Genomic DNA, 18,406 nt, shown 5'->3' with positions numbered 1-18,406 from the left:
CGTACAATAACTGTTTTCCTAGAATTATTAGCAAGTATTTTTTAAGGTAACAATGTACGTCAAAAGTACTAACATCATATAAAATAACTCTAGTCAGGATGAAAATTATGCGAAGATGTTGGACAATACATGTAAACAAACCAGTGTGGTTTCTTACATATACTGAACATGATGTCCTGTGCCAGTTCCAGAGCATTTTGTTAATTTGAAACAAGTGATCATTGAGGTAGACACCATAGAACTAATAGTTTCAGGCTCAGTCCCACTGTGTGGCACCTTGGACAAGTGTAGGCTGACTAAAACCTTCTCAGTAGATTTGGTAGGTGGAAACCATGTGGAAACCCATCATATATATATATATATATGAGGGTATGTATATTTGTTTCTCCTTGTCTTGACATCACATCATTGTTGTAAATGAGCATCACTGTCATATGAGCAGTGTCATTTATCTCCAATATTTTGTGAAAACATTCCTGGCCATGAGGAAATATTACCTTGCTAGAACACAAGAGAGGGCAATAGGAAGGGCATCAAGCAGTAAAAAATTCATCTCAATAAAAAAAAAAACAAACATTATCTGACCCATGCAAGCATGGAATAATAGACACTAAAATAACAATAGGATAATGATGAAATAATCTACCTTTGGTTGAACAGTGGTAAGACAGACCTTCTTCTTAAAATAGTTTAACTTATATAATACAATATTTGTTTAACTGAGAGACACATACAATCTATCGTTGATATTATCTCAACATAATAAAGTCATAAGAAAAACATGGCTACATAATTACTTATAAGTTACAATTAAGGCAATTTAGCAAGGAAAATACCAACAGAGCTGTTTGAAAGACATTTTGGAGCAGCTCCAAATAAAAAATGTGTCATGTGATTAGCAAAAACAAAAGGAACAGCTTCATCAAGCACTGAAATCAAAGTACACCCTTAATATACGCAAACTGAGATGGATGGAACGGGAAGAGAAGAAAGATTGGGTTGCAAATCAAAGAAGTCAAGTTTTAACAGTAATGACATCAATAGTTATTTAAGCTAAAGTAAAGATAGTTGAAGAATACTGAATACTTTTCTCGTACTGAAAGCTGGTGTAATAAAATTGTTGAGTTCCACAAGAAAAGTATTCAATGTTTTAACAAGACATCCACATTAAGTAGACTATAAAGATTACATTTTGGTACTAATACTGCTTCTGTTGTTCATCATCATCATCATCATCGTTTAACGTCCGTTTTCCATGCTAGCATGGGTTGGACGGTTTGACTGGGGTCTGGGAGGCGAGGAGGCTGCACCAGGCTCCAGTCTGATCTGGCAGTGTTTCTACAGCTGGATGCCCTTCCTAACGCCAACCACTCCGTGAGTGTAGTGGGTGCTTTTTACGTGCCAGGGGAGGCTGGCAGCAACCATGATTGGTTGGTGCCTTTTACGTGCCACCAGCATGGAAGCCAGTCAAGGTGGCCCTGGCATCGGCCACGTTCGGATGGTGTTTTTTTACGTGCCACCGGTACAGGTAACACAACTACAATTTCCATTTGATATTCATTTTGATGTTGATGTACTTGACTCAATAGGTCTCCTCAAGCACAGCAGGTCACCCTACGATCCAAGGTAAGCACAGCAGGTCGTTAACTTTTAACAAGCCTACTGAAAAGATGTTGATATTCTATACATCATGAGAGTAAGATTTGCCTGGTAAGCAGTCACTAGATGACTCTCACTGATGAGGTCCAGTAGACTGAAATTTTGTGATACAAGAGTTCTGTTGCCCATAACAGACAATTCCAATCAGCTACAATTTCTAAGTGTGCCTTTATGCACCAAATGCCTGTATAAGAGAATCTCTCAAGGCTAATAACACAGTGTTCTAATAAGACATCTATGTTAAGTTGGATAATAGTTTTGAAATGGAACAGATGTAAATATAAAGTAAACATTCTATGGTCATGAGAAAACTCATTATATGGCAACACTTATTTGTTATGTTGATGGAGTGAAATTACCCCATTTACTGTATTTGCCAGCATATTAGACACACTCTTACATAAAATACACCCTAACTTTAAAGTATATTTTGCAGAAAAACAAATTAAATCTGTTTCATCTGTACATTTGCTATCCCATCCATAATATGGTTGCATTAGATGGATGGCAATTTTCCATCATCTTTAAGAATGAAAAAAGCATGTCTTATACACTGGCATATATAGTACTAATATTTAAGAGGAACACGAAGACACACAGCTAAGTGGCTAGGGTACTCAGCTCATGATTGTAAGGTCTTGGGTTTGATTTCTGGAGGTACATTATTTATTTTCTAAGGTGTAATCTGGTAGAACTGTTAGCACACCAGGCAAAATTCTGGTGGTATTTTGTCTGCCTTTTACTTCCTGAATTTAAATTCCACCAAGGATGACTTTATCTTCCATCCTTTCGGGGTTGTACTAGCTGAAAACTGGGGTCAATCCAATTGACTTACCCACTTCCCTAAAATTGCTGGCCTGGCACCAAAACTTGAAAGAAATATTTAAGAGGAACATGACTTACTCCGCTGTCAATATGATTGCCTGCAGATCAGTTTGAAAAATGGAAGAATAACTGGACTCATTTTTTTATCATATACTCTGGGACTATTTATCCCACCTTAGGAGCAATGTACCCTCTAATTTTCTGCTGTGGATGTGCTCGGAAACTTGCTTGAGTACAAACTTTGTTTACATCATCATTGATTAACATCCATTTTCCAATGCTTGTATCAGTCAGATGGAATTTGTTGAGACAGATTTTTCTCCAGCTGGATGCCCTTCCTGTCATCAACCTGTACCTGTTTCCAAGTAAGGTAATATTCCCCATGATCAGACATGTTTTTACAGAAGAGTGAATGTGAAGGACACTGCTTGTATGATGATGACATTTATTTACAACTATCACATGCGGCTTAGTGGTCAGGGTTATTAAAATGGAGTAGGGGAATCTGAGTGCGTGCACTAGTTTATATAGGGTGGGGTGGTGGAGGAGGGAGAAATGTTGGTGAAGCAAGTGGTAATCAAAACAGAGAGAGAGGGACCAGAGTTAGGGTGGTCAGAGATAGAACACGAGAGAGAAAATGTTCTTTTGGGGATTTTTGGTAACATAATTTAATGAAACAGCAAATGCTGATAATAGAGAAATAAGTGACTATGTTACAAACCTGAATAAATGAATAGGTGACGAATAGTAAATGCACGTGAAGGAACTTAAGCTTGTTTTAAGACAACAGAGAGGAAGACGAAACTATGTTTAAATTATGTTTACATGGAAATAGTTAGAATAATGAAAAGGACTAATAAGGGGTTTATGATCTGCGCAGAATAGAGGAGGAGATGTATGAAGTTGAAAAAACACAAAATTTCTTATCTGAACATCTTCTGGATTTGTATTCTTTCCGCAGAGTTATTAAAATGGAGTAGGGGAATCCGAGCGTGTGCACTAGTTTATATAGGGTGGGGTGGTGGAGGAGGGAGAAGTGTTGGTGAAGCAAGTGGTAATTGAAAAAGAGACAGAGAGAGAGGGGGCCCAGAGTTAGGGTGGTCAGGGATAGAACACGAGGGAGAAAATGTTCCTTTGGGATTTTTGGTAACATAATTTAATGAAACAGCAAATGCTGATAACAGTGAAATAGAATTGAAAAATTTTAGAATTTTCGGTCAGCAAATCAGTGGAACTGAAGGTAGGTGTGATAGGCTGGATCTGGCTGGTTAGCACATAAAACAGATAGCATATTTGGGCTGAATATAGCTGGTTTAAATGCTAAAGGGTTAAAAAAAATAACAGGCAACAGACTGGCGGAAGAATTTGGCTGGTATGATATGTGAGTTACTGAAAATATGCATCAGCTACTTTTAACCCTTTCGTTACCAACTGGCTCTGGCTCTGTAGTACAAATGTCTTGTTTTCGTAAGTTTTGAATTAAAATCTTCCACCAAACCTCAGTCACAATTTATGCTCCTAACACTAGCTGAATGATAATTAAATTATTTTACTAAATTCTTTATCATATTTAAAGTAATTGAAAGAAACACAGAGCATCTCAAAATAAATACAGTAATGAAAGGGTTAATAAAATTAAGGGAAAAGTAAAATTTTGTAGGTGTAAGTTCACACACATACGTATATTATGTGTGTGTATGTGTATGTGTGGATGTGCAAATGTGGCTGTGTAGTAAGAAGCTTGCTTCTCAATCACATGGTACTGGGTTCAGTCCCACTGCGTTGCACCTTGGGTAAGTATCTTCCACTAATAGTCTTTGTGTCTGTCCTCCCACCACTTGACAACAGGTGTTGCTGTGTTTACATTCCCGTAACTTAGAAGTTCAGCAAAAGAGACCAATAGCCTAAGTACTAGGCTTAAAAAAAAAAGTCCTGGTGTTTATTTGTTTGGCTAAAACCCTTCAAGGCAGTGCTCAAGTATGGCCACAGTCAAATGACTGAAACAAGTAAAAGAATAAAAGAATATATATATAATATATATATAATCTTCATTGGAAACAGGTGAGGGTTAGTGATAGGAAGAAAATCCAGCTATAAAAGGTTCTGCCCCAACAGATTCCATCTGAGCTATGGAAAATCATCATCATCATCATCATAGTTTAACGTCCGCTTTCCATGCTAGCATGGGTTGGACAATTTGACTGAGGTCTGGCGAACCAGATGGCTGCACCAGACTCCAATCTGATCTGGCAGAGTTTCTATGGCCGGATGCCCTTCCTAACACTAACCACTCTGAGAGTGTAGTGGGTGCTTTTATGTGCCACCGGCTTGAGGACCAGTTAGGCAGTACTGGCAGTGGCCATGCTCAATGGTGCTTATTATGTGCCACCTGCACAGGAGCCAGTCCAGCAGCACTGGCAACGACCTTGTTCGAATGTTTTTTTCACGTGGCACCAACACAAGTGCCAGTCAGACGACGTAGGTAACGATCACGCTCGAATGGTGCTTTTCTAGGTGCCATTGGCATGGAGGCCAGCTTGTTGCTCTGGTAATGATTATGTTTGTATGGTACTCTTAGTGCTTCACTAGCATGGATGCCAGTCATCGAATTTGATTATGATTATGCTGTGTGGTAAGAAATTTGCTTCAGCCACATGATTCTGGGTTCAGTTTTATTGTATGGCACCTTGGACAAGTGTCTTCCACAATAACTCCAGGATAACAAAAGTCCTGTGAGTAGATTTGGTAGATGGAAACTGAAAGAAGCCAATCATGTACGTGTGTGTGTCTTTATGTTTGTCCTGCACTGCTGCTTGACAACTGGTGTTGGTTTGTTTCTATCCCTGTAGCTTGGTTCAGCAAAAAGAGACCGATAGATTAAGTTCCAGACATGTAAAAAAAAAAGTACTAGGGTCAATTTGTCCACCTAAAACCTCTAAGGCAGTGCTCCAGTATGACCGCAGTCTAATGACTGAAACCAGTAAAAGATAAAAATATATGTATATATGCATGTGTGTGTGTGTGTATGTATATATATATATATATATATATACAGACACACTGCAATCGTTATTGTTGTTTTAAAGGTGTAAGCTATTAACTATTTTATCAGTTATTCAATAAACTTAACACAAACACTTTCATTATTTTTCTCACATCTGGCAGCTTTCCTTCATGTTACAGGATCAATGCTGTAATACTATAGTAATAATAGACAACACTGGTTCTTAATATTGTTTTTATTCTTTTTTTTTAGTTCTTCCATTCTATATTTGCATCAGACTCTAATAGTCTGACTTGTCAGTGCAAAAGTGGCTGAGACATTTCCATTATTTCCAAGATAACTCAATTTGTACAGTTAGAAGAGAGAGGCAAGCATTCTTTAGATTTGATCTTGTAACCCTGATGTGCAAAAGTTTTTATCAATGATGGTATCAGTCACTCTAAAATTTCAAGTAATTTTTTCCTGGCACCAAAGGTAGCAATACTACAGATTGAGTAACCATGTGAAGGTTCCGTCATTGGCCCACAGTCATAGAATGTATTGATGTTTATATGCCAGTGGTAGTGAAATATGAGTCAATTGTTTTAAAGATTTTTTTCTTTTTGATGGTAAAGGCACAGGTATAGGCTGTGTGGTAAGAAGCTTACTTCCCAATCCTATGGTTCTGGGTTCAGTCCCACTGCAAATTACAACTATTACCTTAGGAAGACCAAAGCCTTGTAAGTGGATTTGGTAGACAAAAACTCAAAGAAGCTCATCCAACCACCTGTCATATACATATATTTGCAAGTGTGCATATGTGTGTGTGTGTGTGTGTGTGTATATATATATATATATTATAAATAATATATAAATATATGCATATAACCTACACCAACCCTTCCTGCCATCGTTCCTCCTTACCCCAACCTTCCCCACTGGTGCTCCCCTATATTGACCGCACCCCCTCTACTATCTCTCCCCCTCTTTTCACTGGTAAAACCTTTCTCAGCTGGACTCCCCCCAACTCAACTCTAGAATATCTGTATTTTTCCTCCTTACTACGCTACCTAATTACATTACTCAGTGACGATAATGAATGTCCACTGCTAACACCAGCTCCTGTCCACGGCGTGGACAGGTCGGAAGAGAGATCAAAAGAAAAATGCTACGAAAACTATCACCACCACAACAACCCTCCTCTTCTCAGGCGCTGAATTCCCCCCTCCCCCCCACATCTCCTTCCCAGTTTTCAGAGTTGGCACTATCAATGTTGGTACATTGACAGGCAAGTCTAGTGAGATTGTAGAGATGCTAGAGAGAAGACAGGTTGATGTATGCTGCATACAAGAGGTAAGATGGAGAGGTGCTTCGGCTAGGGTCCTCACGGGCAAGGCACTTAGGTACAAACTCTTCTGGCAAGGTAACGTGGAAGGTGTAGGGGGTGTAGGCATTCTCCTTGCGAGAAATGGGTGGATGAGGTCATAGAGGTTGTCAGGGTTTGCGATAGAGTGCTTAAGCTCAGGTTGGTCCTACAGAGTGGCACAGCTATGATTATCTCCGCCTATGCCCCACAAGCGGGACTACCAAATGATCAGAAGGACAACTTTTATGATAACCTTCTGCAGGCTACTTCAAAGACTAGTAGCAAGGACCTCATCTTTGTAGGTGGAGACTTTAATGGGCATGTTGGGCGGGAATCGGGTATCTTCACTGGGGTACATGGTGGCTATGGTATTGGCACCAGAAATGATGAGGGAACTAGACTGCTGGAATTCTGTGATGCATGTAACCTTTCAATCTGCAACACTAACTTCAAGAAGCCAGTCTGCCACCTTATAACCTATCAGTCAGGAGACTCCGCTAGCCAAATAGACTTCATCCTCACCAGACAGCGGGATGCAGGGTTGCTCTTGAATACAAAGACCCTCCCGGGTGAAGAATGTATTCCTCAGCATAGACTAATCATCAGTGACTTTAAGCTTGAGGCCAGAAGGACTCCAAGAAACAAACCAATCCAGAAAAGAAGGATTTGGAGGCTAAAGAACCCTTCACATGGTCAGAAATTTAGGGACATACTCATCAAGAAATTTGATGAGAGGGAGGAGGAGCTTCAGACGTCGGACATAGAAGGTAGCTGGGAATTCCTACGGGACAGCTTGCTGAGTGCCACAGACCGAGTCTGTGGATGGTGCAAAGTCCCTTCCAGACCTAGAATTACGTGGTGGTGGAATAGTGCAGTAGATAAAGCCATCTGTAGAAAGAGACGGGCCTGGAAAGCCTGGAGGCAGCAGGGAACTGTACCAGATAGCCAAAAGGGAGGCTGGGCGGCAGGTATACATAGCCAAAGACGTAGCAGAAAAGAAGAAGTTTGCCAATGTCCAGCGACGCGAGGATCAAAGAGCTGAAGTATTTCGGATTGCCAGACAGTGTGTCAGAGAAAATAGTGATGTTATAGGAGAGAAATGTGTCTGCATGGATGATGGGGCACTTGCATTTACTGTTAGTGAAAAGAAAGAGGCTTGGAGAAGCCATTATGAAAGACTGCTGAATGAGGAGAATGAATGGGAGGAGGAGAGCCTGCCAAATGTTGACCCAGTAGAGGGACCAGCTACCCGAATAGACAGCTCCCTTGTAGATAAGGCAATTAAGGATATGAAACCAGGCAAAGCCCCTGGCCTATCAGGAATCACTGCTGAGATGCTTAAAACAGCTGGCTATGTGGGCTATACCATAGTCACCCGCATTGTAAACCAGGTAGTTCACAATGGAGTCATACCCAATGACTGGTGCAGCAGCACCATAGTCAACTGCTACAAGGGTAAGGGTGATGCTCTAGATAGAAATAACTACAGAGGTATCAAACTGTTGGACCAGGTGATGAAGGTCTCAGAGAAGGTCATAACCCATCTCATTAGGGAGAGAATTTGTTTAGATGAAATGCAGTTCGTTTTGTACCAGGTAGAAGCACCACTGATGCTATATTCCTGGTCCGACAACTGCAGGAGAAGTACCTAGCTAAAGATAAACCCCTCTACATAGCTTTTGTAGACTTGGAGAAAGCCTTTGACAGGGTTCCCCGTTCCCTCATCTGGTGGTCGATGCGGAAACTGGAGATTGAAGAATGGCTAATAAGGGCTGTACAGGCTCTATACAGAGAGGCTGTCAGCAAGGTTAGGATTGGCAACGAATATAGTGAAGAATTCCGGGTAGAAGTAGGTGTGCACCAGGGCTCAGCCCTCAGTCCCCTTTTATTCATCATAGTCCTTCAGGCAATAACAGAGGAATTCAAAACGGGATGCCCCTGGGAGCTCCTCTATGCCGATGACCTAGCTCTCATAGCAGAATCACTACCGGAACTAGAAGAGAAATTTCGGGTGTGGAAGCAAGGGTTGGAATCAAAGGGCCTTAGAATAAATGTAGCAAAGACCAAAGTATTAGTAAGCAGCAAGAGGTACTCAGCACACACACCCTCGGGTAGGTGGCCCTGCTCAATCTGTAGGAAGGTACAGGTAGAAACTCCATAAGATGCACCCAATGTAAGTTATGGACACATAAGAGGTGCAGCAACATTAAAGGGAAATTAACAGATAAGATAGCTTTCATGTGCGGCAGATGCACAGGGACAATAGACACAACAGACACTCAGAAAACAGATTCCATCACACTCCAGGGAGAGAAACTAGAAGTAGTTGATAGTTTCCACTACCTGGGTGACCAAGTTAGTAGCGGAGGTGGATGCACAGAGAGTATCACTACTAGAATACGAATAGCCTGGGCAAAGTTCAGAAAGCTCCTACCCCTACTGGCAACAAAAGGTCTCTCCCTCAGAGCGAAAGGTAGATTGTATGATACATGTGTGCGAACTGCCATGCTTCACGGTAATGAAACATGGGCAGTGACTGCAGAGGACATGCGTAGACTTGAAAGAAATGAAGCTAGCATGATCCGCTGGATGTGTAGTGTCAGTGTGCACGCAAGACAGAGTGTAAGCATCCTAAGAGAAATGCTGGATATAAGAAGCATCAGATGTGGTGTGCAAGAGCGACGCTTGCGATGGTATGGTCATGTGCTGCGGATGGATGAAGAGAGATGTGTGAAGAAGTGCCACTCCCAAACAGTTGAAGGTATCAGGGGGAGAGGTAGACCCAGGAAGACATGGGATGAGGTAGTCAAGCATGACTTCAGAGCATTGGGCCTCACTGAGGCAATGGCGAAAGACCGAGATCTCTGGAGATATGCTGTGACTGCAAAGACCCGGGCTGCTTTCTGCAGCAATTCCACATACCCCCTACCCATTCAAAGTACCCCGGATCCCCAAAGTACCCCAGATCCCCAAAGTACCCCGGATCCCCAAAGTACCCCGGATCCCCAAAGTACCCCGGACCCAGTTGCCCCCGTGCCGCTGGCACGTTAAAAGCTCGAACCGATCGCGACCAATGCCGGACCCCCCGGCCCCTGTGCAGGTGGCACGTAAAAAACACCCACTACACTCACGGAGTGGTTGGCGTTAGGAAGGGCATCCAGCCGTAGAAACTCTGCCAAATCAGACTGGAGCCTGGAGCGGCCCCTGGCTTCCCAGACCCCGGTCAAACCGTCCAACCCGTGCTAGCGCGGAAAACGGACGTTAAACGATGATGATGATGATGATGATATATGTATATATACACGCATATATGGATACAGGACATCAAAAAAACGTTGAACACAATGAGAAACGAAAACATAAAAACAAAAACAAAGAAACAAACTTTTTTTCGAACAACGTACACTATACAGAATATATCCCTTCTTCCGTTGTCCTTGTTTCATCTACTCCGTGTTTCGAAGGTAATACATACAAAATAATACACATGATGGGTTGGAGAGGCTTCTGACTTAATTCTTAAAATAATGAAGAATTTAACTCCATCATTGTTAAGCTGGGCATTTGGGAAATAACATGAAGTTTTGATGAAAGATTTTAATTTAAAATATTTTAAGGACAGGAAATTTGTATCATCAGCTCAAGAGTGATATCAGATGGGTTAGTATTAAAATGGTTATGATAAAGTCAATTTCTTACATAATTTTTTTTCAGGTCTGGGTGATCCTTTTCAATACCATCATCCAATATAGAAATCACAATTCCTTTACCAGTATATCCCATCTGCCATGCAGGCATCACATTCATGTCATACCCTCCATGTCCGCCACCATGCTGCAAAGCAAAAGGATAAAAGCTTGTTAATCATATTTTTTTTTTTTTGCAAAAAGATACAAATAAGCTAATTAATATTTTAGTTTTGTCAAATGTATTACTTATTTCATTCTTTTATATGTCTCAGTCACTTGACCGTGGCCATTCTGGAGGACTACCTTAAAGGGTTTTCATCAAAGAAATCGACTCCAGGACTTATACTTTGTAAGCCTGGTGCTTATTCTATGGGTCCCTTTTGCTGAACCACAGGGACACAAACACACCAGCATCGATTGTCAAGCGATGGTGGGGAACAAACACACACACACACACATAGGTGTAGGAGTGGCTGTGTGGTAAGTAGCTTGCTTACCAACCACATGGTTCCGGGTTCAGTCCCACTGCGTGGCGCCTTGCGCAAGTGTCTTCTACTATAGCCTTGGACCGACCAAAGCCTTGTGAGTGGATTTGGTAGACGGAAACTGAAAGAATCCCGTTGTATATATGTAAATATGTGTATGTGTGTGTGTATTTGTGTGTCTGTGTTTGTCGCCCCAACATCGCTTGACAACCGATGCTGGTGTGTTTACGTCCCCGTAACTTAGAGGTTCGGCAAAATGGACCCGATATAAAAAGTACTAGGCTTACAAAGAATAAGTCCTGGGGTCGATTTACTCGACTAAAGGCAGTGCTCCAGATTGGCCGCAGTCAAATGACTGAAACAAGTAAAAGCGTAAAAGAGATATACAATGGGCTACTTTCAGTTTCTGTCAACCAAATCTACTCACAAGGCTTTGGTCAGCCTAAGGCTAAAGTAGAAGACACTTCTTACCACACAACCATACCTGCACCTATTTATTCACATTGTTTTGAATTCATCATGCATTATCTCATATCTTCAAGATTTCAATGGTATGTTTGTATGTTTTTAGAATGACACTGTAGGGTATGTGTGAGAAGTTGGACTTGATTAGTTTTAACATAAGGCAGGTAGAATATTTAGGCCAGATATGGCTGGATTAAATGCTTAAGGATTAATCAGCCCATTTAAATTTCATTCCCATAAACAATTACTTATTAAACTCCAAGTCATATATATTAAAATGCTTTAGTAATAAGATACTTGGCACCAAGAAGTAATGGATTGGGATTGAACCCAGTCATTCGGTTAGAAAGTAAACATTTTTAACTATACAGGCACAGTTGGATTTTAAGAGAGATTGTAAGAACCATAGTGGTCTATCATAACTAATGACAATAGCAATCCCTGTAGAAGTATATTTATTTTCTCAGCAAGAACTTCCACACCATTAAACTAAGACAATGTGGGGGGTTCTTTACATGGCCAGTCAACCTACTAAAAATAATAGCTAAATGTCTCTCATGAGACTTAAGAAAATGGAAGGATACATTGGCTAACAATGTCTGAGTACACTACATGTAAAAAAAAAAAAAGAAAAACATGAGTAGGCTGGTTATTTCTAGAATGTCTTTGATCACATGCCAAGACCATCAGGGCTAACCAGGGGTTAAACAACAATAGCATCACTAAATCAAGTACTAATGATAGAAATATGTGTCCACTTATGTTACTGCTTAGGGAAGAAGGTAGTAAGTTTTGTTAAAAGGTCAGGATGATTCTGCAAATAACATATCTTTTCTTAAATCTAAAACTGCGCTATTTGCCAACATATCTAGTACAAATAAAAGGAAATATTTTTTTACTTACATCAAGTCACGGAATATATTGTTTTCTCAAATATCTATACAACATAACTGTTTATGTAAGCCAGGCAATGTAGCTCATGACACATTTGGCTACAGTTTTTGTTTTTCTTTTCCAATAAGCTTTGCAAATACATTTGAAATTTAATTATAGACACACCACAAGTGTAGTATTCAAGTGCTGAATATAGTATTTGTAAATAAATGTATTTAGAGCAAATAATTAATGGCTGCTCCACCTTCTTACATTTATTTATAAGTTAATTTATGAGCTTTATATATATAATAATAATAATAATAATAATAATAATTTGAGGGAATATTATTCCAAACTTACTTATATATACGTTTTATTTATTATTTTGCACATTACTTAATCATCGGTATATTTTTTATCTTATATTTAATATTTCTATTATATGTAATTTTCTAGATGGTGTAATTTAATTTTTCATTTTGAATTGATAAAAGGTGGTTGGAGAGTGTACTACACAACCCTGCCTATAACATTCTCTTCCTTCTGTGTGTGTGTGTGTATATATACATACATATATATATACATACTAGCAGTATCGCCTGGCGTTGCTCGGGTTTGTAAGGGAAATAATTATATAAGCATTTTTAGAGATGTAAAGTATAATAGCCATCTCAATATGGCTAACCACAAAGCGGGAGGGGTGTTACTGTAGCTTTTTACGTTCTGAGATTTAATAATAAATTTTAGAGAGTTACTTCCCTTATATATGTCAAAAATGGATTAAAAATGGGAAAAATTGATGGTAAATTTTTTAAAAATCGTAGACTCATCGTAGACGCGCGCTAATACCCAGACGGTCTCGATATGAATCACGACTATAAGATACCCGGTTTTGGTTAAACTGCACTGCAAAATGTGGGAGTAGTTAGGAATCTAAATCGTAGGAGACAGACACACAACCTCACTTTTATATATAAGATTTCCTCTATTTACATATATTGAGGTCTCTTTCTTTCTTTTGTTATCTTACTGTTTTTACCATATACATATATATATATATATAAATATTATATAGTTACAGAGATGTACTTGCATAGCAAGTGACTTGATCTGAGATCGTGTGCTGGAACGAAAACAGTTGCAGCGTTGAAGGTGTTTATAAGCCATTTAAGAAACACAAAAAACCGTTAGATTCACTTCAACATTTAAATTTAATTTGTCAAATATTTTCGTTGCTTTGAGACCGCGACCTGTTAGCACGATATTTTTGTCAGTGAACAGGTCGCGGTCTCAAAGCGACAAAATATTTTGGCAAATTAAATTTAAATGTTGAAGTGAATGTAACGGTTTTTGTGTGTTTCTTAAATGGCTTACAAACACCTTCCGGCTGCAATATATATATACACACATATATATATGTATGTATGTATGTATGTGTGTATGTGTATGTATGTATGTGTGTATATGTGTATGCATGTATGTGTGTGTGGTGTGCGTGTCTGTGCTTGTGATTGTCCTCTACCACTGCTTGACAACGAATGTTGGTTTGTTTACATCCCTGTCACCTAGTGGTTTGACAAAAGGAAACATAGAATAAGTACAATGCTTACAAAATAAAACTGGAGTTGATTCATTAAACTACAATTCTTCAAGGCATTGCCCCAGCATGGCCACAGACCAATGGCTGGAAAAAGCAGAAGAATAAAAGAATACATTCTCTGCTTTGGTCTTATGTTCAAGGCATGAGAAAGCTTGAGTTTACATGAGAAGGCCTAACAGACCTGGTAGAAACAGCAGCCAAATCTCCTCAAATCACACCTTACTGTCTTATGTATGTATATATATATGAGCCAATGAGGGGGACCTCTACATGGTAGCTAGACCTGGTAGAAATAGCAGCCAAATTCCCCAAATCACACCTTACTGTCTTATCTATGTATATATGTATGTATGAGCCTATGAGGGAGACCCCTACATGGCAGCTAGACCTGTAGAATAGCAGCCAAATTTCCCCCAAATCACACCTTACTGTCTTATCTATGTATATATGTATGTATGAGCCTATGAGGGAGACCCCTACATGGCAGCTAGACCTGGTAGAAATAGCAGCCAAATTTCCCCCAAATCACACCTTACTGTCTTATCTATGTATATATGTATGTATGAGCCTATGAGGGAGACCCCTACATGGCAGCTAGACATGGTAGAAATAGCAGCCAAATCTCCCTCAAAGCACACCTTACTGTCTTATCTTTCTGCTACTTGGATATAGGTGTTATATTCGTCGTAAAAAACTTTCCTGTCACACACTCACGCACACGCACACACACACACACACGCGCGCGCACACCCACACACACCCACTCACACACACGCACGTTAGCTTACAATTTTATTTATATATTTGCGTGTCTATGTGTTGAAAGAGGAAGTGGGAGGCAGAGTGAAAGAATCACTCACTACAGTAAGTCAATTACTTTCATTTTATTCGTTGCCCACTGTGTGTGTGCGTTTGCGTGTGGTGTAAACCAGACTAAGAAAAGCATTTGACACACACACCAGAATGTGAGTTTTCTGTAAATTTTGCTTAATTGGAGTTTAAATTTTAAAAACTTGACCTGGCATGACGCGATGCATTGTATTCTCAAAAATGCTAGGTAAATTGTAATTGAAGAAATCCTATATTGTAGATTTGTATAACTCCCAAAGGGAGGCAGATAAAATCTGCCTTTTATAATAAGAGATTATACACACACACATATATATATATATATATATATATATATACACACATATACATATCATCATCATCGTTTAACGTCCGATGATGATGATGATATGTATATGTGTGTATATATATATGTATGTGTATATTATGTATATATATACATACATATATACATATACATACATATATATATAAATACATACACACACACACACACATACATATATATAAATCACAAATCCCTTCAGGTAGTTGGCCCTGCTCGATCTGTAGAAAAGGCGTAGGTAGAAACTCTATAAGATGTACCCAGTGTAAGCTATGGACACATAAGAGGTGCAGCAATATCAAAGGAAGGCTAACTGGGAAGATAGCTTTTGTATGTGGCAGATGCTCAGGAGCAATAAACACTGAAAATGTGCAGAGAACTTCTGCCACATTCCAGGGAGAAAATCTAGAAGTTTACCTAGGTGACCAAGTCAGTAGCGGGGGTGGTTCATTCACTTGTCTGTGTTCCAACGGGGTGGTAAAGACACCTTTGAACTGGTCACTCAGTACCTCACTGATCCTCGTTGGACTATTTGTGAAGGAGCTATCCTTTTGGAAGAGGGGTCCTATCTTGCAGTGTACTGATGCTGTTTCTTTGCCTGATCCCCAATAAAAAAAAATCACACATATATACATGCAATACAATCACAACAATCACAAACACAGACACACACACATACACGACACACAGACATACTCACACAAACACACCCACACGTATACACACACTGCACAAACGATACAAATGAAACACAATGATACATCCAAACATATGCATGCACCACACAGAAAAATAACACACACATACATGCATTCCCATGTACACATACACATTTAGCCACAACAAATATAACACACACACATCCAAAAACTACATAAACCACACCCACATATATACACACACACACAAATGCATACTCTGTACAAACACACACATACACACTACCTGGATAAATGAAACATGGACACACACAGAACCCCAGACAAATACAACACTTTCACACATACATATGCACCCTCACACACACATGCAAATGCACACACACACACCACCTGGACAATTATAGTACTACAAACATAGACACAGACACATACTCACGTACATACCATCACAACCAACACAACACACACAAACATACAGACACACACACACACACACGAACAAACACATACACACAGATGCACACACACACAGCACACTGACAAATACAAATCACACACAAACGTGCACACATATACATGCACCACCCTGCTAAATATAAAACACACATACACAGACCCATACACACACCACACTGAACTCTAAGACCAGTCAAAAAAAAAAACCCACATACAAACATATATACACGCACACATAGAAACATGCACAGACACACACCTACACTCACACCATATTTAACTCTAAGACAAGTCCAAAAATCACTGAACCATGACAGACTAGCCCAGAAGCAAAAAAATCCTTTTGATTCCACAATGTTCTCCCCCACCAACCAACCTCCCACACTATATCTTAAAATAGCAACCATCCCTTAAACACACATACACTGGAGATGAAGGAAGAAAAGTTGGTCATTCCCCTAAAATTTTGTATAATACTTAAATATGATTCTCTTTTACTCTTTTACTTGTTTCAGTCATTTGACTACGGCCATGCTGGAGCACCGCCTTTAGTCGAGCAAATCGCCCCCAGGACTTGTTCTTTTGTAAGCCCAGTACTTATTCTATCAGTCTCTTTTGCTGAACCACTAAGTAACGGGGACATAAACACACCAGCATTGGTTATCAAGCAATGCTAGGGGGACAAACAGACACACAAACACACACATGCATATATATATATATATATATATATATATATATATATATAATTATATATGACAGGCTTCTTTCATTTCCGTCTACCAAATCCACTCACAAGGCTTTGGTTGGCCCGAGGCTATAGTAGAAGACACTTGCCCAAGGTGCCACATAGTGCGACTGAACCCGGAACTATGTGGTTGGTAAACAAGCTACCTACCACACAGCCACTCCTGCGCCTATATATACATACTTTTATATATAGGCGCATATATATGCTTCTTTACAATCATGATTTTTGATGAATTTAAAATAATTATGAATTTATTTTACTACCTATTTTGAACACTTTTATGTAAACTGTTTAAACAAAAAGCCCCTCTTAACATTAATGAGGGTGTTTAATTTGGAAATTGCTTTTGATTGTTGGTAGTTGACTACGCTTTCATAGTAGGTAGTATCTTGTAAGAAGTGAGATACAGAGTTTTTGTATTGTTCTATGTTCATAATTATGACAGTACTACCCCTATCTGCTTCCTTGATTGTGATGCTTCTTTACAATCATGATTTTTGATGAATTTAAAATAATTATGAATTTATTTTGCTACCTATTTTGAACACTTATGTAAACTTTAAACAAAAAGCCCCTCTTAACATTTTCTTATTATCAAAGACTGTATAAATATTTTAATGCAACTATGATAACAAATTTTAACACAACAAAGGCTAAACAAAGCCTTACATTTTACTTTTGAAAATCTTCTTTTAAAAAAGTGAAACCGGTCAAGTCAATAAACATCTTTAAAAGACCTCTGCATTTTCAAATCTTCTTTCCTATATGTTTTCACTCATGCAGTACCTTGCAAGTTTACTTTGCTATTTTTATATATACATATATATATATATATATATATATATATATATATATATATATGGAGAACGGACGTTAAACGATGATGATGATGTATGTATGCATATGTATATATATATATATATATATATACCGGATGTTGTTTCTCCCACCACCATTATAGGTGTCTACTCTTCGAACCCCCCTCCTCAATACGCTATTTCACCATGCATTACCCTCTTGATATCCTACTTCTACTTGCCTAGAACCTGTCATCATTTCTCTGAACCACCCCTCCCCACTGGTGCTCCCCTATATTTCTGCACCCACCCCCACATAAAAAGGACCATCCGAACGTGGCCGATGCCAGACCCCTCTGGCACCTGTGCAGGTGGCACGTAAAAAACACCCACTACACTCGCGGAGTGGTTGGCGTTAGGAAGGGCATCCAGCTGGTAGAAACACTGCCAGACTAGACTGGAGCCTGGGGCAGTCCCTAGCTCCCCAGACCCCGGTCGAAACCGTCCAACCCGTGCTAGCGCGGAAAACGGACGTTAAACGATGATGTGATGATATATATATATATATATATATATATATATAATATATATATATATAATATAGGCGCAGGAGTGGCT

General features: G+C 39.4%; 1 protein-coding gene across 5 annotated transcripts in view; it reads right to left on the bottom strand.

Annotated features, from left to right (window-relative positions):
• Nucleotides 1–18,406, bottom strand: part of LOC115209954 (proprotein convertase subtilisin/kexin type 4) — a 187,111-nt gene that overhangs the window by 84,931 nt on the left and 83,774 nt on the right. For all 5 annotated transcript variants that reach the window (XM_029778594.2, XM_029778595.2, XM_036500934.1 and 2 more), the window contains exon 5: nt 10,533–10,667. In XM_029778594.2, coding sequence (XP_029634454.1) covers nt 10,533–10,667 — 135 coding nt within the window. The remainder of the gene's footprint in view (nt 1–10,532; nt 10,668–18,406) is intronic.

Source organism: Octopus sinensis, linkage group LG3 (genome assembly GCF_006345805.1).
Source record: "Octopus sinensis linkage group LG3, ASM634580v1, whole genome shotgun sequence".
In the NCBI taxonomy this organism is placed as follows: Eukaryota; Metazoa; Mollusca; class Cephalopoda; order Octopoda; family Octopodidae; genus Octopus; species Octopus sinensis.
Note: the sequence above shows the minus strand (reverse complement) of the source record. Positions and strands in the feature narration are given on the sequence as shown.